The sequence below is a fragment of the Cyrtonyx montezumae genome, unplaced genomic scaffold (assembly GCF_038088225.1).
Source record: "Cyrtonyx montezumae isolate F1298 unplaced genomic scaffold, pur_monq_1.0 scaffold_11, whole genome shotgun sequence".
NCBI lineage: Eukaryota > Metazoa > Chordata > Aves > Galliformes > Odontophoridae > Cyrtonyx > Cyrtonyx montezumae.
This window is the reverse complement of record NW_027071837.1, coordinates 1,240,250-1,262,769: the sequence shown is the minus strand read 5'-3', so window position 1 is coordinate 1,262,769 and position 22,520 is coordinate 1,240,250. Positions and strand designations below refer to the sequence as shown.

The 22,520-nt window shown below is 52.0% G+C and overlaps 1 protein-coding gene across 1 annotated transcript; it reads left to right on the top strand.

Moving 5' to 3' along the window:
- The first annotated feature begins 8,773 nt into the window (after positions 1–8,773).
- Positions 8,774–13,025, top strand: CYSLTR1 (cysteinyl leukotriene receptor 1). Its single transcript, XM_065729801.1, has 2 exons — positions 8,774–8,891; positions 11,894–13,025. The coding sequence occupies exons 1-2, from the start codon at positions 8,863–8,865 to the stop codon at positions 13,023–13,025; spliced, it is 1,161 nt and encodes a 386-aa protein (XP_065585873.1). The 5' UTR covers positions 8,774–8,862.
- Positions 13,026–22,520: the final 9,495 nt, after the last annotated feature.

Genomic DNA, 22,520 nt, shown 5'->3' with positions numbered 1-22,520 from the left:
GATTGGTTGGCTTTGTTTTCTGATATTTGGGGATTGTTTTCCTTTATTTTATTTACTGTAGTTGGGGGTATTTTTCTTTTTTTTTAAAGAAAATCGAGTTTTGTTGAGTCTCGTAAACTGGAATGGGAAATTATCATTGAGTAAGAGTGAAGATTCATTGGAACTGTTGATTCAGTTCTTCACTGGAAGCAGCCCTTGAGGTGTGGACATGACACGCGTAGGTGAGCTCAGCAGGACGACGTTCCTGTTTCCTGCTCCAGGAAATGGAAAATTTGCTCAGGTCTCGTTGGGTTTTAATCGAATCAGATTGAAAAATGTGCCCTCAGATTTCCTATGCAAACATTAATATTCCCCTTCCAAAAAACACTCTGAAGAAGAGAGCCCTCAATGGCACAGGCCAACCCCGTGGGATCACGGGGCAAGAAATTCTCTTTGCCTTAAACACATATGCACATCTGGTGACCCCTGCTCTCCTGCCAGAATGGAAAGACCACATCCATCCCATTTTACAGAGGCAGCTCACATAGCTCTTTAAGGGCAATGTCCCATCAAACAGCCACTGACCTGGAAGTCCTGACCCACCAGAAGCACTGCCAGGATTTGTCTCCATCCCAATCCCCCATACCATCAGGTAAAGCTGCCCCACTCTGCAGTAGGAAGCTGAAAAAGGAGCAGAAGGAATTACTGGCACTGCTCTCCTTGTTTGCCAGAAATCCGCTTTGCTCATCCTCAGCTGTCGTGGGGGAAAGTTGGTTGACAGAAATAAACCTTTATTATGCCTCTAACAAAAGATCTGAAGGGCTATTTAGAGGGTTGTGCTTGCCCGAAAGAATGACAGGAGGAAATGATTCTGCACTCCTCCATGCGATTCTCATGTTAGTAGATGTATTTGATTTGGACAGATGACAGGCATTAGTGAATTGTTTCCTACTGAGACCACGCAGATGGGCAAAAGTAACTTAGAAAACAGTTAACCAAGAGAATAGCATAAAACTCACTGGAAACCCCAGAAACGTCCACAAGAAACCCAGTTGTCCTAAGGGAGTTATTTAGGCCTATTTGATGCTCAGGTTGTTTGAACACTTTAAAATTAGCCATTGTCCCTCGCTGTCAAGATTTCTTCATGGTCCTATTTAATGTTTTTGATGTTACTGATGTAATGATGGGCAGGCAGGTTTAACCTGGCAGCAAACAGCCACTTGTGAGCATGGAGAGGGGAGAAATCCCAAAGCCAACCATGGAAGAACAACTGCACAAACAGCGTGGTCATGGATGGATGGATCTGCAGGTGGACCCACCCTGTGCCAGGCATCATTGCTTTCCTCTCAAAGGCAGACCCAGCATGTTTTTCTTATCAGCCATTGAACGCTGTCCCCAAATGGAGCACAGCTGCTCCTTCTGAGCACTCATGGGCTTATATAACTCCCCTCATCAGGAAAAGGTGGGCATGGTTTGTTATTGTAGGGTAAGGAGGTGGGGAGTGAATCGTGATGGGAGGAGAAACTGTGTCTGACTGCCTCAGCTGGGGTTTGGAAGAGGGGAGCCCCTCATCTGAAGCCTTGCTGGGGTGACCACAGTGCTGCAGAGATCTTTCTCCACCAGAGCTGGGTGCTGGTGGAAGCTGGGGCTGAAGACACTCAGGTACATGGAAGGAAGGATGCAGGTAAGGGGTTTTTCCACGTTGGTCAGAGCTGAAGGGTGCGTGTTGCATGCCTGAGGCTAATGGAGATGTGAACAACTCAGTGCTTTTTATATAATGTGTAGGAAAGGCTGAGAAACATGTGTTAATTAAAGTTCCACTAATGTAGGAGTGTGCAGACAGGAATTTCCCTGTTGTGCCCCCAACTGTCTGCAGCCTTCCCAACCCCTCCCTGCCACAGACAGCCTGCAGCTCTCACCTCTGTAGGCAAGCCCAACCTTGGGAGGACTCAATGCTTTGATTCTCATGGGCACCCTCCGTTCACAGCAGTACTTAGGGTCTTTTATGGCAGAGAAAGAGCTTAGGGCAGGTGGCTTGACTCACTGCTCAGGGTTACCTGCAGAGCCCACCTGAGTTTAGAACCCAAACCTACAGAAGTCAATTTGGTGTTGAGGGTTTCTCTGTGACCCTCACAGTATTCCCTCTTTGTAGCAGCCTGGAGCAGAGGGGAGAGCAGGGAGTGCCAGCAAGTGGGGCAGGGCTTCCTATGGGATGGGGCAGCTGTAGTTTTGTGATTGTGGGTTTAATCTGTTCAGGGAAGTTCAGAGAAAGTTGGTGTTGGGTTTCCGTGGTTGTCACTGAGCAGATCATCAGCCTATCAAAGCTGATAAAAGGACTGGAAAGAGTCTTGGGGGATGGAGTAATGTATCTGTTAATCAGGGAATTACCAGGCCTCTGTTTTTTAAGGCCACACCAGTGGTTTGCAGAGGAAAATGGCTTTTGCTGCCAGCCCAGATGCTGGGGAAAGGTGCTGCCTGCCTGAGATCATAACCCAGTGTGATCACTGCTGGTGCCAGAAGCATCACTGCAGGCTGCGAGGGGAAGCAGAGGGCTCCCAGCCTTTAATTACCACTTGCTTTTCTCCTGTCTGGAGAAGGCGACTGGAAAGTGTAAGATGTTCTGTATGGGAAGGCAGGCTCTGCACCTCACCACTGGGATCCACTTGATGTTGGTTTGGACTGAGAAAGTTCAGGGGGAAAAGAAGACTGTGACTACTTGCAGTGCTCAATATTGCACCTGGAATAGAGCTGATGGGACAGGAGCTGGGAGCCCTGCGAGAGCTGAGAAGGTGTCAGATCCTTCAGTTCCTTTGTAATTAAATACAAGTATCTGAATAAATAGCCATTCGTATCAATTCCTCCTCAGTCTCAGTATGTAAGTTAAGCAGCACTATGGCTTATTTATCTTGCAGTGCTCAGATTGCCCAAAAAAGGGCAGTTTAGTGATGTTGGATGATCTTCAGGGGAAAGTCAGCCATAAATCTCAGTTGTGTGGACAGTTGGCTCGGGAAGCTGAACCTCTTGAGGAGAGGTTGGCAGTGGCTGTGGCTCTATGTCCATCCCAGGGCACAGGATTGCTCTCAGCCTGGTCCCACAGAGCCAGAGCAGTTCTCATGCACCAGCAGCTACAGAGGTGAGTGCAAACTACACCTGCACACTTGTATCTGTCTACGTGTGCCATCTACTGCAAATTCAATACAAAACCTAAGAACTCCCTACAGTCTTTAATCGAAACATCAGGGCACGCTGACTTTGCAGGAGTAAAACCTCCACTGGACAAAAAGCACTCCAGATCAAAGCAAGGTATGCAGCTTTTTCATCCCCCCCCCCCCACAGGAGAGTTTTCCTCTTTCAGTGAAGTCTTTCTGTCTTCAGTATCCAGACCCACAGAAACAAACACATCTTTGTATTTCAAGGGCTGTTACCAGAGCTCAGGGCACACACCCCTGGAGATGCTGTCGCGCTAACGTTGCATGTCTTCCTCTAAATATCAGACATGCAATTTTTGTTCATTGCAGGACACCTTCCGTAGCCTGGCACCACCCAAGGACGTTAAATGGATGGGCAGGGAGCTCCCCAGCTTTACCAAGATGATGCTTAGCTTTGGTACTAATGAGGGCTGGGAGCTGTTACTCCACAAAAGATCCATCGTTTGGTGCTGTAGCTGTTGCTTCATTGTGCAGTTTATGCTGTAAGAGATGAGAACAGGCACTGGGCTGGCTCAAAGAACGAAGGCAGTGAGCCACACTCTTACAAGTAGTTTGAAAGCACACCGTATGCTTTGTATGGGCAGAACTCACCGAAGCCAGCAGCCAGAGGTTTGCAGTTTGACTTAGAAATGGGCAAGCAATGGAGAGGAAGAGGCAACTGCCTGCAGTAATTAACAGCAGAAAGAGAGAACAGTTACTGGAAGTGATGCTTCAGGCTAGAACTGGAAATAATAGGAATAAATGAACAGGAAACGTAGAATAGAAATCTCACTTGAGAGTAAAGACTGGAATAGCTTCCTGATCAAAGAGGGTCCCAGGTGGGTTGTGGTTTTCCAGGAATTAGATCAACATTTGTGTGTGTGTGTGTGCAAGTGTGCATATGTTTATAAATAACTTGTGTACGTGCTTAGCTGGGGCTGATGGGGAAATTTGAAATATCCAATGATAAGGGGGAAATCTGTTTTCCCAGGGCTGCTGCTTTCTTTGTACTTAAGGGAGTCCTCTATGGAGGAAAGCAGTTCCCACTGCTCAGCTGTGCCTCCGAAGGTTAACTCAATTCTCAAGAAGCAGAGTAACGTTTCTGAGATGGGTTTTTATTGCTTTACGATGTTCACAGTCTGCACTTGCCAGAAAGTTTTGCCTCGTAAATTGGGGGAGAAGTACATCCAGAGCTCCTGTGCTGCTGGGACACAAATGCTCCCCAGCCCTCCATGGCACGCAGAGCTCTGGGCTCAGCCCCAGAGCTGCACCCAGGGCAGAGCTGTGGCTCAGAGCTGCTTCTTGCAGAACTTGTCCTGGGCAGGTGTGCCAGTCAAAGGAACTGCTTGCTGTGCGTGCTTCGCTGCATCGGATGCAGCAGAAGTTCAAAGAGCTGAGAGTGCATTGCAAAACACTGAGTGTTGCAGAAGATTTCTTAATGAGGAAAAGGGGGGAAAAAAGGAAAAATCCACAGCTCTTGGAAAGATATTGCCGCGGTGGTTTGACAAGAAGGGGCTCATTGTGAAACCGCACCAGCGTGTGATTTGCTGTGTTAAAGTGGGATTGGTGCCCCACCAGGCACTTGTGGTGCAGCTGGGGGTGGTATTGGCCCCTGTGGTAGCACCTCCTGCCTCCAGGGCTCGAGTTGCTCGAGCAGGGATGAGCTGTGAGCAGAGTGTTGCTGGCACATGGCAGTGTGTGATGGCAGGGGCAGCTCCGTGGGGTGCGATGCAGTGAGTTGTTCCCCACCGGTGGGGTCTACAAAATAAGGATGTGACTACTGAATATCCTCTGTGATTAATGATTAAATACGTGCTCTAGCAGCTGAATGTGACATTGCTGTGGGTGGGCTGTGGTAGCTGCAAGAGCATCTTCCAATTGATTTCTGTGATGTTGGTCCCTTATCTGAACCTCAGATCCAAACCAACAGCCTCCAGAACTGTGTCACCGTTGGTGTGGGGCTTTCCTCTTGAAGTTTTTTCTTTTAAACAAGAGAAAATTATGAGCAGCCGAATGCTTAAAGAGTGGGACATTTCTAACAGCATTTCCCCCCGGTGACTTCAACCAGATTACTTTGCATATCTGTTTATCTGTACTCATCTTTCTCATGACTTAAGTTTGCTCACTTAAACTCTCTTCGGGCAGCCCTCTGCCCTCGTTCCCCCCCTCCTCACACTGACTGTGGGAAGGAGCACCGTGTTCATCTGTTGCTTCCATTGAAGACCAGTGCATAACTTGGTTTGGTGTCATTTGAATCCACATCCAGAGTGGGCACTGCTCTCCCTTCCCAGCACCTGTGGCAGGGCAGAGTGGCACTGGTGCTCAGCGATGGGCTCTGGGCTGTAGGTGCTCCCCTGGTTGGCTTTGTACGGAGCAGTTCCAGGGGACCTGCTCCTCCAGGGGTGCAGAGCTGGGGGAGAGAACAAGGGGTGGCAGTAAAGTCACCTGAAGCACATCTGTTGCAGCGGGTGCTGCACCAAGGAAAGCTGTGTACTATAGCTGCTCTTATGAAAGGTGGAATTTTTGGGTTCTGGTGGATGTTTCCTAAGAAAAGCCTCTGGTGGAGGCAGCCGGGGCCGGCTGTGTGCTGAGCTGAGTGGAGGAGCACAACCTCTGAAAGCTGCAGCAATGTGCTTGACATGTGTTGTGTCACAGATAGTTATCAGCCTGACTTCAAGTGTGGAACCGTATCTCAGCAGAAATGCCTGATAAACACAGCTCTTGCTTCATATTACTGACACTGAGATGTAGCAATGCTCATAAATTCATCTTTCAGACTTGAAGAAGTGTGCAACCACCCCTGAATCTTAATGCCACTAATCCACAGATTTTAACATTGTTTATCAAATTCCCTTTCCCAAGAAGAAAAGGGCAGCCTGAGTTTCCAGCTTACCACTGCTGGCTTCTGGGGTCATTTTCCTGAAGGAAAGTGAAGCAGAAGGTCCTGCGAGAAATGCTTTCCCATGTAGGGCTGTGTTTTCTGGGGGTGGGTTTTCCCATCTTTCTTCTAACCACAAGAAGTGGTTAAGAAGCAATAAATCCGATGTCTCACAATGGGGAACAAAGCTAGAAAGTCTAAGCACGGCTTTTTGTCTAAGAGCAAAGTAACCAGGTGGGCTTTGCAGTCTGGGTCGGTGGGAGCCTTCCCAGCTAAGTGGGGATTAGTGGCAGCTCATGGCTCCTGGCACACAGGCTCTGCTGCTCCCGAATGAGGACATGAAATTCACCGACAGGCTCTGAATGCTGCTCATATTTCTCGTGTTGTGAGTGGTACGTGTGAGCTCTGGGCTGATGGAGGCACGGCTCAAAGATGTGCCCTTGCTATGTGCACAGGCAGGGAGGGGAGGCAGCTGCTGGCTCCGTGGGGACAGCACAACCTGATGCTGTGGCTTTCCTGTGCTTCACGGGTCGATGTGTTGGAACCACTTAAAAAAAAAGCAAATGAAACAACACCCTGGTGTTCTTTCTTTAGCAACCCTAAAGCTTTTCTGGTCTCTCTAAGGGGGTTAACCGTGTGAACGATGCTGACTTGTGAGGTGCTATCCCCTGCTATCTGCAGGCAGCAGGACTCTGAAGACGTTTACCACCTGGTAAAGCCAATCCCACAGTGTCAACAGATGGGTGAAGTCTCGAGCTTCATCCCTTTCACAAATGCTCCTGCAGTGTTTTTGTATGGAGCACCCAGTCCCTGGGTGTGTGCGGTCCTGGCCCCAGCATCCCGTCCCTTCCTCCTGCACGAGGTGGGATGGAGTGGGTTAGAGGGTCCCTACAGCCCTCTCCCAGGCAGAAGCCCCTGCAGTCTCTGCCCCTGAGCCCCACGTGCTGAAGGCAGGCGGGGGCATGGCTGCGGAGGTGCCACCCCAAAACATCCCCTTCTAGCGTTCCTCCCAGGAAGGGAGATGAGGGCATGTGAAGCAGCTACGTGATGCTCTGAATGCTTCGGGTGAGGATGACAGGATTCTCTGAGTGCTGCCCTGCGGTTGTTGCTGGGGGTAATGTATTTAAGCCCCTGAGGATCTCGGAGCAGATGCATTATTTCAAACAGCTGCTAACCAGAGGCAGTGCTGATGCCATCCATCCATCCTTCCCAGCTCACTTTGTGTCATCTTTCTACCCTCTTTCACTGAAAAACAAAAATTTGCAGCAGCTCCTGCATGGGTGCAAAGCAAGTGCTGCAGGTTTTGGGATGACTCTGGGGTTTCAGCTGTCAGGGCACAGAAACTGATGCCTAAAAGGGATTTTTCTGTGTCTCCTTCCGCTCCCCGCTCTCAGTGTACCAGCTCATTAGACCACACCAAAACTTTCTGTTGCTTTTCCCCACCCTCCTCCACCTTCTCTCATCAGGAACGTTATTTCACCCTCACCCAAGAGGAAAAAGTGTTTGGGATGAGCCCAGTTTCCAGGTCACGCTTTTTCTCTGGAAGCTGCATCCAGCAGTGATGCTGCAGCAGCTCACCTTCCCCCAGCAGCATGCAGCCCGGCCTCCCCCATCGACCTCAGGTGGAGCAGGGTTTGCTGCCCTCCTTGCAGGGGGACCCAGTGAGGAACAGCCAAATTTAGTGAGTCCTGGGAGAGGAAAGAAGCTGCAATATGTGAAAACATTTTTGCTTTATCACTAAATGCTGTCTTCCTGATTTCTCCTTAAATAGGCAGAGGGAAAGCTGCTTCCGAAACCGAAGAGCTCTTTCACACAGGCTGAAAACCCTTCAGGCTTTTAGGAAAATTGCCTGAAATTCCATCTGTGAAGAGAAAAGCAGAGCAGCGTGCTGGATTGGTGCGGTGTTTATGTCAAGTAAGTGAGAGCTGAGCATCTTTGTCACGGTGCCGGGAAGGAGCACTTGGGAGCAGGGGCAGTCAGGGCTGAGCTGGGCTGCTGGGTTCCCTCCTGAGCCGGCTGTTCATGTGCCAAGTTCACGTCCTGATCAGTGCCTGCGAACAGGGAACGAGATGATTTTACAGCTCGGAGCATAGTACATTGAGATTTGCTCTTACGAAGGGCTGGCAGAAGAAATCTGCCCCAGCTGTCTGCTGCTGACGTTTCTGTTAAGGATAGTCTTTGTATCGGTGACACTCTCCTCCCCCGGGCAGAACTTGGCTAACCTCGGCAGAGCGTTTCACTTTGTTGCTTAAACACTGCCAGAGCTGTTTGCTGCTGATGTGCTGATGGAGGGCACCGCGGGCAGTGACACCGCCGGGGATGCGACCTCTGCAGCACTGCTCCAAAAGCCCCCGGGGGTGCGTGGGGTCCTGGCAGCGAAGCAGCTCTTTCAGGATGGGGCTGGTTCCCCTACACCCAGAATTTGGTCACTTAATGGGACCAAAAGTCTGCTGGCTCTGGAGGAGAGCTAGGGAACTGCTGAGTGTTGGCGCTGAGCTGCTGGATGGGAGCTGCCAATGCCCCAAACCCCACAGCCAGCCTCCATCCCTCCCCCAAAACACCCCACAACTCTTTCCTTCCTATCCTCACCCTCACTGCGCAACATTTGGTGTCTGTTCCCTCCATCTCTCCTCTCATGAGTGTTTTTTGTCACTGAGGTTTCCCACCTCCTGTCATCTTCTGAAAAAAAAAAATACCCTCTTGCCTACTACTCCCTCATCCTTCTCTGCTTTCTGTTCCACCAAACTTAACAGTTTCTCCCCTTTTCTCTTTGTTCTCCTAAGCCTGCCCAGGCCCGTGGCCCTGCCCAGGACAGCTATGAAACCCCTCTGCTCAGAGGAGGGGAGGTGAGTCTTGCCCCCACCCCAACCCTGCTCTGACCTTTTGGCTGCAAGTGTCCCACTCTTGGAAGCGTGGGGCAAAAGAGAAGGAAAGAGAACAGGGAAAGTATAAAAATAAAAAGGAGAAGGAATAACAAAACAGAGTAGTAAAAAAGCAGAAGGAATTGTAAAAAGCAGCAGCAGCAGCAAAAAAAAAAAGAAAGAAAAAAAGAAAAAAGCAGAAGGAATAGGAGAATGGAGTAATGCCAAAAGACAGAGCAAAAAGAATGATGTGCAGCAGTGGCTCTGCGGTGCAGGAGGTGGTGAGCAGTGGGTTACCCACCCCGGGGTGTTTGGGAACCCCACAGTGGGAGGCTTCAGGATGGTGGGATGCAGCCCGGTCTGGGGATGTGCAGTGGGGCTGGGAGGGTGGGGAGGGGTAAAGTTCTGCTGCAAATGTGCAGAAAAACTGTCAGGGTGGAAGAGATGTTGAGTGGAAAGATGGAAGGAGGAGCTGGTGCAGCACGGCTGCAGGGCTGGGCTCTGCCCAGGGGGCACGGGGCACTGGGGCTGCATGGCCAGGTTAGTGCTGATTTTTGTTGTGGTTCATTCCCAGAGAGCAACAGCATCTGGCATGGCGGCATTCTTTCGATGCTAAACCATTTATTCAAGAGGCGTGCACCCAGCTGGGACAGATCTGGGATCTTCCTTACTGTTAAAGATCCGAGGAGGGGGTTGGGAAGCCCTGGAGCCAGGTGTCACAGCCTGACATCCTGCAGGTCCCATTCCCGGGAGTTCCTTCCCTCCCTCATCACCCCCTCTTCTCTCTGCCCCATCACTCTGGGGTCTGGTACCACCCATACCAGACACAGAGGTCCCACGGGAGCAGGAGGACCTGGAGGGCAGCACGCCCTACAGGCAGGGAGCGGCATGTGGGACCCCATGGACTTGGCTGTTCGCTCCTGCCTGTGGCTGTGGAAGCGAACCCTGAATTCTGGGGAAAAACGTTTGCTAAATACTTCATTCCCCATGAGGAGCTCAAGCTTAATATTAGACCGTGACATTAATACCAGAGGTCCTTTGGGACGGGAGGGAAGAAAATCACCTTTCTGGTGATGTTTCTCCCAGACGGCGTTCAGGGCATCTCTGCCTCCCCCACCGCGCCCCGGGGCAGGGTTTTTCCCCCTCCCCCGTTAGCGGAGCTCAGCAGCACAGCGGTGGCAGAGCCGCGGAACGTGGGCTGCTCCCGGCGGGGCCGGGCGGTCCCTCCCCGTGGGGGTGGGCGTGGGGGACCGCCCGCTATAAGGGCGGCGGAGCGGGGCCGGGCGGTTCGGGACGGCTCGGATCGGCACGGCTCGGCTCGGTAAGCACGGGGGGGTCCCGGTGTCTGTTGACTCGTTGCGCTCGGCTTCCAGAAGGGTTTGTTTGCGTAGGGTCGCTCTGCCTTTCGAGGCGGCTCGCACCGTGGGCCGGTGCCGCTCGGCATCCCGGCTGAAAGCAGACGGCAGCATCTTTTTGCCGGCACGCTTCTTGGCCGCGGATCCCGCGCTATAACGAAGCGGTCGTTGCGCTCCGCTCGGGGACGTTGCGCTGTCAGCTCCGCGTTCGTGCGCGTTCCCGAGCGGTGTGTAAGCAAACGGTTCCGCGAACTGCTGCCGGATAAACACGGACAGGCAGAAGGGATCCCTGCCGTCGTGCCCTGATGCAAACCCGACGCAAAAGCTCAGCTGGGAAGCGAGGTTCTGCTTTCCTGCTTCTAGGGGCAGAGCTGTGCCCTCCTCTAGCTGTAACCCTCTGCTGTCCTCCGTGTTATGTTCAGCCCGTGTTTAGAAGTGCAGGTCCCAGAAGCGTTTCAGGAGGACAGCTTGCGTGGTTGTTGGCTGTCCACATCTGACTTGCAGAATAGCATCACAAAGGCTGAAACTCCGTCCCCAGCAGGGGGTGAAAGCTTGTAATCCATCTCGGTGCCCCCGAAGAAGCGCACACAAATGCGGCTCAGAGATTACATAAGACAGTTTATCTCCCCAACAGACGATGACTGAGATCCCCGGGTTATCTCGCAGCCAGCCCAGCCCCATCTGCAGAAAGGCAGCTGCCGTGAGCAGAAACTTCTGTGGGTTCCACAAAGGCAGAAGGAAGTCTGACCCCAAATGTGCTGCTGGGATCCCCTGGGGCTCCTTTGCATTTCCTGGAGGGCTCTTTCCTTCCCTGAGCACTGTGTGACCCTCTGTGAGTGCAGAGCAGCTCAGCTCCCCCACGCAGCCCGGTTTGTCCCGATTTCTGCTCGTACTTTGTAATAACTTTAACTGCCTGCAATGTGCAAAGAGATCGTTCCAGCCTCTTAATCTCAAGCATCTTGCATCGCTCCTCACATCTGAGAAAGAACTGATACGTGATACCTCGGTAAGTACACAGATATTATCTGTGTGAGTTTTCATGAGCTGGTGGAGGTAGCAATCTCAAAGTATTCTTGCAGCACCCGGCCCAACCTTCCTTCCACCTTCTGTGCAAAGCACTTATTTATATCTTTAAGTGAAGAAGTGCTTATTTGAGCACTTCACATCCCGTGTTGGAAGCTTTGCTGCGGGCTTCCTCCTGCAGTGACCAGGAGGAGGAGTGCAGGGCTGCACAGCTCTTAGGGACTAGATTGTGTCTCAGCATTTTAAATCCTACAGTGCTGTGCTCACTTTCGTTGCTGTTTAAAATGAGCTGCTTCAGTTTTCAGGGAGTCAGAGCTCTCTGGTATAGTGGTGGAAGAAGGATGCAGCACCGGGGATGCGTGTAAATGTGACCCCTGCAGCACCAGCTGCCAGGGTGGGAGCAGTAGCTGAACTGGACTGTGCTAATGACATGTGATTGATGCATTGGTCTTGGCAGAACCACATCCCTTCCCGGCTGTTCTCTCTTGTAGGAGAGAGTTGATGTGCTTTTCTCCTAATCGTATTTTATTACCGTGTGCTGCGTTGTCAGATGACTGAAATACAGCAGCTCTATTTTAAGTGCCGTATAACCAAGCTTTCCATCCTTAGGCCTGAGATCCCTCACCAGCCACCCGCTGCCTCCCGACCAGAGATGACCACGCTTCTCAACAGCTCACTGTGCCAACACGCCATCGACGACTTCCGCAACCGCGTCTACTCCACGCTGTACTCCATGATCAGCATCATGGGCTTTGTTGGCAACGGCGTCGTGCTGTTTGTGCTCATCAGGACGTTCCGGCAGCGGACGGCCTTCCAGGTGTACATGCTCAACCTGGCCGTGTCCGACTTCCTCTGCGTGTGCACCCTGCCCCTGCGCGTGGTCTACTACGTCCACCAAGGGCACTGGTTCTTCAGTGATGTCCTGTGCAGGCTCAGCTCCTACGCCTTGTACGTCAACCTCTACTGCAGCATTTTCTTCATGACTGCCATGAGCTTCTTCCGCTGCATAGCCATCGTTTTTCCGGTTCAGAACATCAATTTGGTCACGGAGAGGAAGGCCAAATTCGTGTGCGTCGGGATCTGGATTTTTGTGACCCTGACAAGCGCTCCATTTCTGCAGAACGGGACTTATCAACACGGCAACAAGACCAAGTGCTTTGAACCCCCAGAAGACACCCAAAAGACCAACTTAATCGTGACCCTGGATTTTATCGCCCTCTTCTTGGGCTTCATTCTTCCCTTTATCACCATTACCATCTGCTACACCATGATCATAAGGACCCTCCTGAAGAACTCCCTGAAGAAGAACCAGGCCAACCGCAAGAAGGCCATCTGGATGATCGTCATTGTGACGGCCACCTTCCTGGTGAGCTTCACGCCGTACCACGTCCTGCGCACCGTGCACCTGCACGTGCTGCGGCTGCGGCGTGCCAGCTGCGAGGACACGGCCTACCTGCAGAAGTCGGTGGTGGTGACGCTGCCGTTGGCCGCCGCCAACTGCTGCTTCGACCCCCTGCTCTATTTCTTCTCGGGGGGCAACTTTCGGAAGAGGTTGACCACCTTCAGGAAGGCTTCCTCCTCCAGCATCACGCAAGCCTTCAGGAAAAAGCTCTCCCTGAAGGAGAGAGACGATGAACCCTTTGGGGAATGCCACAAGGAGAACGGGAGCGCCCCTGCGGTCGCTCCGTTACGCGACGCGCGCCCTTCCTGTGGGATCTCAGGTGGGAATGGAGATCTCTAAACTCTTGCAGGAGATGTGAGCCTCCACTGAATCCTATAATAGATGCTAAATTATTTAGGTGGCAGAGGTCAGGATGATTCCTGCCCTGCTCCCAGATGCTTTTGCTTTCGACTTCTGTTTCAAAATGCAGTGTGCATGTGGGGCTCGCAGGATCAGTACCCATGTCTGGAGATCCCGGGTCGGGGCTCATCCCCTCACCCACCCTGAGAGCAGCAGCTCTGGGTGCTGGGGCAGCACGTCTGCAGGGGCCGAGCAGCAGCAGCTTCAGGGGGACCGCCCATGATGTGCAGCCTGGATGCATCTCTGGAGGCACAGTAATGCATTTCTGCTGCTGCTGAGAGGGGTAAGGGTTGGATGTGTTTCTCTGTGAATTCCTGAAGGAACGTTCTTAGTGGGAGCAACTCTGAAGCTATGGCAGCCCAGCATGCGTCTGAAATGTATTACAGTGGGGCTGGTCTTGTAAGTGGTGGCCGTGGGATCCAGGTTATCACTCCAGTTCTTCAGGAGTTTTGCCTTACACAGAGCTCTGCGTGCCCAGAGCCGGATCAGGCCCTTCTGAAGTACGGATTCAGCTTAAAATAATAAAAAAAAAATAAATAAAATACAGTGGTGTAGTTTTTAAAAGCAGCCGACTACGATGGACACCTGATCCTACTCAGGAGTGCTCCTCTTAACACCTCGTAGCAAAGCTGCAACCTCTGCAAGGACCTGGGCTGACCTGGCCAAAGGGAGCTGGAGAGCTCGCAGGGAGATGTGACCGGTGCCATTCTGAGCTCAGGATGATGGAAACACAGTCTGGGAAGAGCAGCTTCCAGATCCTGGGCCTGAGAACCCATTCCTGTGGTTCCTCAGTTAAACCCACTGTAAACAAATCAGTGCTGCATTGCTTTGGTGCAGTGATGTCTGGAATGAGGGCACTGTGTCGCACAGAAACAGCCTTAATCCTACAGGAACTTTGTAGTCGAAAAACAGCAGTTGCTAATGAACAGCAAGGATGCTGGGGTGGGGTGGAATTTAAGAGGTCACTTGGTGTCATCTGAAATAAAGGAAGGATGTTATATGCAGGCAGAAATCACTATGAATACGGAGAGGATAATAAATACCTCCTCAAGTTTTAAAATATTGTGTTTTGTAAACTACGGATACGTATACGTGTGTGGCAAAGCTTTTTTATTCTAGAAGGATTTTTTTTTTCCTCCAACATTTTACTTCACGGCGAGAGAAAGGGCAGTGGGAAAAAAAAGACAACATTAAATGGAAATGCTGCAGGCTGAACTCGGTGCTTGCCGTGCCTTATTTCAAAGCCTCCGCAAAGGGCTCCTTTGGGGTTTGCCGGTTCTTTTCGGGTCCGTTCCCCCCGGAGCCGCTCTCGGAGCCGTAGGAGGGGGCAGCACGCAGCCGGGCCCGGCCCCGCCCGCAGCGCGGAGCTCCGCTTCGTTCCGTTCGCGGTGCGATGCCGTCCCCTAGCGAGAGCTTCGCCCGATGTCACAGCCCCTGCCGGGCCAGGTGGCACAGGTCGGAGTCCAGGTGGCACAGGTTGGAGTCCAGGTGGCACAGGTCGGCGTCCAGGTGGGTCTTGAGCATCTCCAGAGAAGGAGACTCCACAGCCTCAGCCCCAAAGGGCTCACACGAGGCGTTGCTTTGGCACAGTGATCCCCGAGCACATCAGTGGGTCCACAAGCTGCGGTGTGGGTCGCAGGATCACAGAATGGGTCCTCATGATGCTGTTCCTTTTCTATTTGTAGGGCAGAAAAACAAGAGGAGCATCGCAGTGCGCTGTGCTGTCACTTCGAGCTGTGCCCTGAGCACCCAGCAGCTCACCCTGCACCTCCAGCTCTTGGCACTGTGTGCTGCTCCAGGCCTGCAGGCTGCGAGCTGGGAACAGGCTTCATTAGGTGATTTTGTTTGTTTTCCTCAGGTGACATAAGACTCTCAGGAGCTGGGGTGTATGGGGTGGAGGAAACGTCAAGAGAAGTCCCTGGGTTTGAACCCCTGTGGGTTAGTCACATCAGCACTGTCGCACACAGATGCAGAGCTTGGCTGCTCTGAGAAAGAAGCACATTTCTCTGGCTGAGAGACACATTGGTAAAGTGTAGGGAGCTTCTATAAAAAGGCCAAGGCAGAGATTTTAGGCTGAGCGAGCAATGGTAACCCCTGCTGCCAACGTCTCTTTCGGTGGGGACGTCTGCTGTAGAGCTCTCATTTCATGGCACCAAGAATGTCTGCTCAGAGCCATGCGTGTGCATTTAGGCAGCGTGGTGAGGGCGTTTCACTCACTGCAGTATGAACAGATTTGCTGTGAGACAAATCGAGTGCTCAGATGCTCCTCTCACTCTTTGGGTTCCTACAGCTGGGTCTCAGCATGCAGAGCAGTGCTGCACCACACGGAGCACACTGTGCCCTCCAGGTGGGACAGAGCTCCTCCACCCCCCACCCACCCCAGGGAAAAAGAGGGGAATAAGCAAAAGATATATTAAAAACCAAACCAAACAGGCAGCTCTCGGCTGAAGCTGCTCCATGCACAGCCTGCAGGTGCGAGCACGTGCCAGGGCTGAGCTGGGAGGAAGGAGGCACCGTCACCTCATTCCCCTTTCAATTTCAGCACACAGAGCACACAGATGAGAAAGGAGTGTTGGTGCTGTGGTCTCTTCTGCAGAAGCAGGGGGTGCAGCCCTTCTCCTGGTGGGGTGAGCAGGCGTGTCCCCATTGCAATGTGAGAGGAGGCTGTGGTGGGCTCCAGGCCCTCCAGAATCACTGCTTCCTCCCAAGGGGGTGCAAATGCCTCCACCCACAGCTTCTTAAAACGGAACAAACCCATCAGATAGGAGAGAAAAATCTGCACTGTGCACTGGTGGGGGCAGAGAGCTTTTTGGGGGCCAACACAGCAGACAACTGGCAAGTTTCTTAACGGGAGATGAGAAATGTGGCTCTGGCAGATGCTCAGGATGTGATGCCTCCCAGAACAGAGCCTCTCCCCTTCACCTGGAGGAATGTTTGGTGTGAACTGCTGCTGGAGATCATACGGATGCCACTCCGTCTTTGGAGCAACCTGAAATGAGTTTTCAGTTGTGTTCCTTGTCAGAGAGGGTCCAAATCAGCCACCTGCTGCCAGTGCCTAACCACAAGCGAGATTTCTGTTTGCAAAAATAAAGTGTCCTTTCTGTTTCCAAAAAAGAAAAACCCCAGTGCAAATCTCAGTTCCTGGTGAATCCTGGCCTTGGTTACAACACACTCCTGTTGAAGCAGCCCTGAGCAGGGCAGACACATCCCGGCCCCTTGGTTCCCTGGGAACACTTTGGCCAGGGCAGGGTTTGTGCAGAGGGTTTGTGAGGGGCATTCACTGCCTCTCAGCTTTTTTTCATGTAAAACTGCTGGGAGCAGCAGGCATGGGGTGACTGTGGGGCTGCTGCTGAGCTCTGGCTGTGTGCTCGACAGCTGCAACATGCATCAACCACGGGAGGTGAGTTTGTTTCCCTGATCCTCAGTGCCACTTCTGTCTTTCTTGAGTCCTCGGAGGTCTTTTATTCCTCTGGCTGTGTGTGAAAACATTTCATTTTCTGACACTGCGATCCCCAGCGAGCTGTCAGTTGGGTGCTTTAACTCCACATCCTTCTTGCCTGGAATAGGATCACATTCCAGTGTCACAGGCTGGGAAATCCAGAATGCTACCATCTTCACTCTGACTTCACAAAGCAGCTGATGTAAAGTGCTTGCAGGATGTGAGGAGCAAGCAAGCCCTGAGTTTAGCAAGCAAGAGGCTCCAAACCCCTGCAACAGGGGGTTCCTGCACTCCACGGTGCAGCTGTGAGCATGAGGCTGCAGCTCACATCGGTGCCTGGAGCCCCCTTGAACCCTAATGTGGCATTTTCCCCAGCTCCACTGTGGCCCAACAGCAACAGAGGGACAACACTGTGGTCTTTATCCCCTGCTCACAGCAGCAGAGGGGATGAGCTGATCACTAGGGAAAAAGTAGTAGGAAAAATGGAGGGCAACGTGTCAGATGTTAACATGCCATCCATGCAAGTGATTTTGCCAAGAGTGCTCTTGGAATAAAGTGCTCTCAGCAGTTACTTACACATTGTTTTCCTTTGAAAACTTAGGGGTGAGCAGTGCAAACCCATCTTCCTCATTTACATTTGGGAACCGAGCCCCACTTCTTTAGGATGATGAATTCTGGCTCTGCAAGTGGCCACATGCACAAACAAATATTCCGAGCATTTGCAAACCTTACTGCGGGGGGAAATGTGCCCGTTTCTTTCCTGTCAATGTGGTTTCTTATGCTTCAGAGGAAGCGAGGCTGCTAGCAGAGCAAGGCGAGGAGGACCCTATGTTAGTTTAAGAAATAAATTCCAGATGGATGTGCACCAGGTTTGATGGGGGGAGGAGAGAAGGAGGTAGCAAAAATGTTCTCTTTTGGTCCTTAATATAAACTCTGCTTCCAGGAACACTGTTGTGTGTCCCCGCTGGCGATGCTGAAGACTAAACAGAGCTTGTTTTTGGTTCAGCCCATGGAAATCTCTTTCATTTGGGAGGAGTATGTCTCCGTGATGCTCTGCATGGGTTTTGGCCTATGCACCTTTAATCTCAGTGCAGGCATCCAGGTAAAGCCTTGAGGGACTGAGGGCAGGAGGCTCCATGTCATACTGCTGAACCTTCTGGGGCTGAGCTGCAGTGCCAGGCAGTGCACACGGTCATGTTTTGTGTAGCAGTGCCGTGCATGCTGCAAGCTGCTCATCCTGCAGCCGCTCACTTCCTTCAGCTGCAGCTTTGGCAAATCGTGAGCACAGAATCTGACCCCACAGGTGTGTGGGGCACCCCCTGGGCAGGGCTGCCTTGCACCGCCCATTGCCATCCCATGCTCTTGTCATTGAGCATCACGGGGAGGGCAGGAGGCACGGCATGCAGAAGTGCCCAGTTCCAGCAGGTGTGCCAGCAGCATCTCAGAGATGCCAAGATGCAGCCCCTCAGTCAGGGTTTCTCTTATGGGGCCCAAGGGGGCATTGCACCATGCCTGGAAGGAATCTGTGCTCCTTTCACACCGTCCAGCCCCACGTCATGCATCCCAGGAGCCAACCTGGCTTTTATTTCCTTTATGAGTAATGATCTGCAATGAGACAGTCCCTGCTTTCTGACCTTTTCCACGTTACTCAAACAGGAAGCTGCCGGCATGGCGAGTGCATGCTGCTTACGTGAGTGAGGGCAGAGAAAAGCTGCAGTGCCCTTTCACCACCTTTGTTCGAGGAAAATGGAATGAGAAGATCCCCATGGCTGGCCTTGAGCCTCTGCTTACTCTCAGCAGCTCGTCCTCCTACACGCCCCTGTGTCCTTCTGCACCCGACTTACTGTGCCAGAGGTTCCCAGACTTTCCCAGCTGGTTCCCATTTCTCCAGACCTTTTTCTGGTTGTTAGGTAGCCAGCAGCATCCTCACCCTGCACAGGATGTCCTTTGGATGCAGCACAGCTTTGAGATGGGCGCAGCTCTGGGATGCAGCACAGCCCTGGGATGTGGCACAGCTTCAGGATGTGGCATGACGATGCAGTCAGGGTTAATCATATCCTGTGGTAGGAGAAACAAGACTTGTGGACGTGAAGTAATAAAGCAGAGGCACTGCAGAACGGTTGCTAAAGCCCTGAGGGACATTTCTGCATGCCCTGACATCTGGGGACTTCCATCTCCAGGCCTCCCAGGAACCTGTGTATGGCACAGCTGACACCACACTGTCCACAGGGGTTGATGCCATTGCAATTAAAACAAAACCAAATCACCGCAGTCGGGAGCTCTGAGGCTCAGACCTGCTGGGGTATCTCTGTTCATAGCAGAAGCAGCAAGGACAGAGCATGGCCCCGACAGCTCCGGGGTGGCATCCCTCACATTCCATTTCTAAGCACTGTAACTCTTCCCTGCAGTGGGAAATCCTCCTCATGGAATACCCCCAGCTCCTCACACACACTCAATGTTCAAACTGTTCACACAAATATAAAGGCAATGATCTCACCTCCTACAGCTTCCAGCAATAGGGGCTGGGCCTTGCAGCCCCTGCTGTGCAGGCTGTACCTGCAGCACGTTGTATGTCTTGGTTTTCTGCTGTGTTACTTCTACTGCATACTCCCAGAAAACAACTGGAGCAGTGCACGACCCCGAGAAATGAGAACAGTGATAATGAAAAGTTAAAGCTGAGAATTAACCATGTGCTCAGACTGAGGAAGAGCAGCACAGCTCAAGGTTCAGCCCCGAATTTAATTCAGTGATACAAAATACCCTCAAACACTTCAGCTCCTGATTTCCCTAGAAAACCACAAGCTGTGCAGGTTAGTGGATCCCCAGCACGACGTGTCCTGTCAGCACCAACTGTCCAGGCTGCAGCCTCATAGGGCTGCTGGGATTTGGGGCGGTTTGAGAGAACAGTAAATTGAGGGATTTGCTTTCTTCTTTTTAGTTTATGTTAAACTTCAGGAGCTCTTCTTCAGTCCAGAACTGCACTGCCTTCACAACCCCAGCTTGCATAAACACAGCTTAGGTTCTTTCTGGATGTAGGGATCTATATTTAAGTAATGATGGCTTTTATGGCTGCTTTTGCTGCAGAACTTTCAATATAAATGCAATCTTACTTATCCAGGGAGGGCACCAAAAAGGCGTCTGCGTGGGACGTGGCCAACGGGCAGAGCACTGCTCGTGCAGGGAGCGAAGCAGAGTGAGCACGTGGTGCTCCTGCAGGGGAGGATGGCTGGACTGGATGCCTTTAGTGGTCTTTTCCAACCATAACAATCCTAGGATCCTATGAAGCTTTCCTACAGGTTGTAAGAGCACCCAGGCTCCATCACAAGGCACTGAAATAGCTGCACCGAGCAGGCAGCTCGTGTTTGTTTCACAGCAAAGAGAAGATGGGGAAGGTGGGAATGTGCCAAATACTTTTTTTTTTTCTCTTCTTTCTCATACACAAAAGGGTCCTTATTCATTTTAATAGCAGGTTCTCTCGCACGGCACTCGGCTGTGCCAGGTGGGCACTGCAGAAGGGCTCCTGCTGCAGGGGCTGTGCGTGGGCCCTCTCTGTGCACAGGAAACCAGATATGGGACAGCCTCAACACAGAGCACTAGCCCTGAACAAATATGTGGATTGTAATAATGGATACGATACGGAGGTTTCCTCGAGGAGCCCATACTTGTATTCTTCAGCTGCATCTTTTTCTTTTCCTGATTGTTCTTTTTTCTCCTTTGAGCCCGACGTGCTCCCGAGCACTTCGTGCCATGTAGCTGCTTCTTATTTGCATGTCGGGCCGGATTCAGTGCTGCTCTGCACCTTGGTAGCTTGCAGATGCTCCTGCAGAGCAGACACGCAGTGCACACCTTGCCTGGCACTGGGTGTGGGGTTGGCAGGGAGCTCCCAGCACTGAATGGGGCCCCCAGACCTCCACAGAGAGAGAGAACAAAAAGGGGAATGGAAACAATAATGAGGAATGGGGTTACTGTAGGAGAGAGCAAGTAAAAGAGGTTGTGCAGGGACAGCGAGGGGAATGCCAGATAGGAAAGCAATAGTGCTCTGAGGAAAGACAATGGAGCAAGGAGAACAAGAGTGGGGCAGTGGAAGTCCCATGTCACAGCTCTGAGCATGGTGAGCTGCTCCTCACCAGCTGCTGCTTCATTCATTGCCACTTCCGTGCACGTTTATGGGATGCAAATAAAACTCTTTTTCCCCACGCACGTAACTGAGCTGAAGCTTTGGTGCTGACCTGATGGCACGAGGGGTTAGAGTTACATATTCCTAAAAGTGAAGGGAGCCGTAGGAAACAGGAGCAGCCAGGAAAACAGCGAGCCCAAAGCAGCCAAGGGGCAGTGGGAAACCCACAGCACAGCAGGGAAGGAGAAAAAAACAAAGCAGGCAAAGCGAGGACATCGCATTACACCTGACAGTAAAATATTCTCAGGTTGCATCAGTCCTTTCTTCGCCACGTCTCACCTGCAGCTCCTCCCGACGCGTGGGTTAAAAAGGAGAGCAGCGATTCAACAGCTGAACTCACGGCCTTTTGTCTGATGGAAGAAATCAATTCCAAATGTTGAAATTTCAATGCAGACTGTAATTTTCTGCTCGCTTGCTTCCCTTTTTGTCCTTTCCCCTCTGTGTTCTCCAGCACTTGGCTCTGATGCTCTGGCTCCCAAGTCCCTCTTCAGCTCCATGCAGCAGAACCAGGGCTGTGCCTGCAGAGCAAACCTGCCCTCCCTCAGCCCACGAAGTGGGGCACAAACACAGACTCCCGGTGCTTTCAGCCTCCACCACAGCACAGCAGCAGCAAAGCACGTCCCAGAGGTGTTTTTTAAAACATTTTCCAGCCTAGTTTATAAAAACCAGTGGTGAACTCATTTTGGCTTGCTCCTTCCCTCGCTAGCGCATGGACAAGCATCCTCCAGCTCAAACATGTTTAAATTATGGGTGTTTGGAGCCTTTCTGAGGATCCAGCTACTCAGATTTCTTAGAACTATGACCACACTTGTGTCGAGCCAGGCGAGCAGACCTCATTTAGCTCTGCGTCCATGGGTTCACCCGGGGGGATGACTCCAGTCAGTCCGTCCCCTTGGGGTCTGGACCCCTGCCCCTGCAATGCCTGCAGCATCCCCGCATGCCCCGCACCACAGGGCTCCCTCCCACAGGCACAGCCAGCTTTATTTGCTCAGCTGGGTGCTTTTGCTGCAAAGCAAAAGGTAACAGTGCCACGTTAGCATGCCCTTACCCAATGTTTGCTTGGGCCTGCCTACTGCCAACACTGCTGCAGCACGGAGTGCTGCAGGCTCCTCGGGCTTTTTTTTTTGTATTGGCTCTTGGCTTTGGGGGAGAATTATAAAATGAAGGGTAAACCTCATGGACAGTGTCTGGAATTAGACTGGACTTGGATGTTTGATAGCTACCTGTGCCCCGGTTGGATGATTTGAGGAGAAACTAAGCAGGGAGGCCTTGCAGGAGGGGGAGCTGCATGGGAACCCCATGCTCGCCCAGGAGTGCCACACGGCTACAGCATCCCTGGGCCAAGGGGCTGCACTTTCCCCTTGGGTTCCCCCTTCAGCAAAGAGCAGGAGCAAAGGTGTTAATTTCAGGGCTGAGTTCAGCTGCACGCAGGCAGTCACAAAAACAAACACCACACTGCATCTTCAGCCTTCAGAGAGGCCCCGCCAGCTGCTTTCCCCTCTCCTTTCATAAGCTGCTGGGATGCAGTGAGCTGCCCACGGCTGGCCAGCAGCCCATGGAGCTGCAGAGCAGCCACTGTCCCCATGTCACAGCAGCTTGCAGGCAGAGATGTCAGCAGAGGGGCTGCACCACTGATCCATAGAATTAACCACTTTTCCTCGCAGGCACTGCTGGGTTTCCAAGGAACTTGGTCAAATCTGAGGGCTGGAACGAATGAAGATGCAGGGTGTAGCCTGGGGCCAGGACACACAGTGTTTACACACAGTCTGCTCCATATAATAAGTGAGAGAAGGAATCATAAAACAGATGTCCTGTGCAA

Coding starts and splice junctions, on each gene's coding strand:
- CYSLTR1 (XM_065729801.1), top strand. CDS start 8,863: ATGAAACCCCTCTGCTCAGAGGAGGGGAG. Junction 8,892..11,893: donor CTCTGCTCAGAGGAGGGGAG/GTGAGTCTTGCC, acceptor TTCCATCCTTAG/GCCTGAGATCCCTCACCAGC.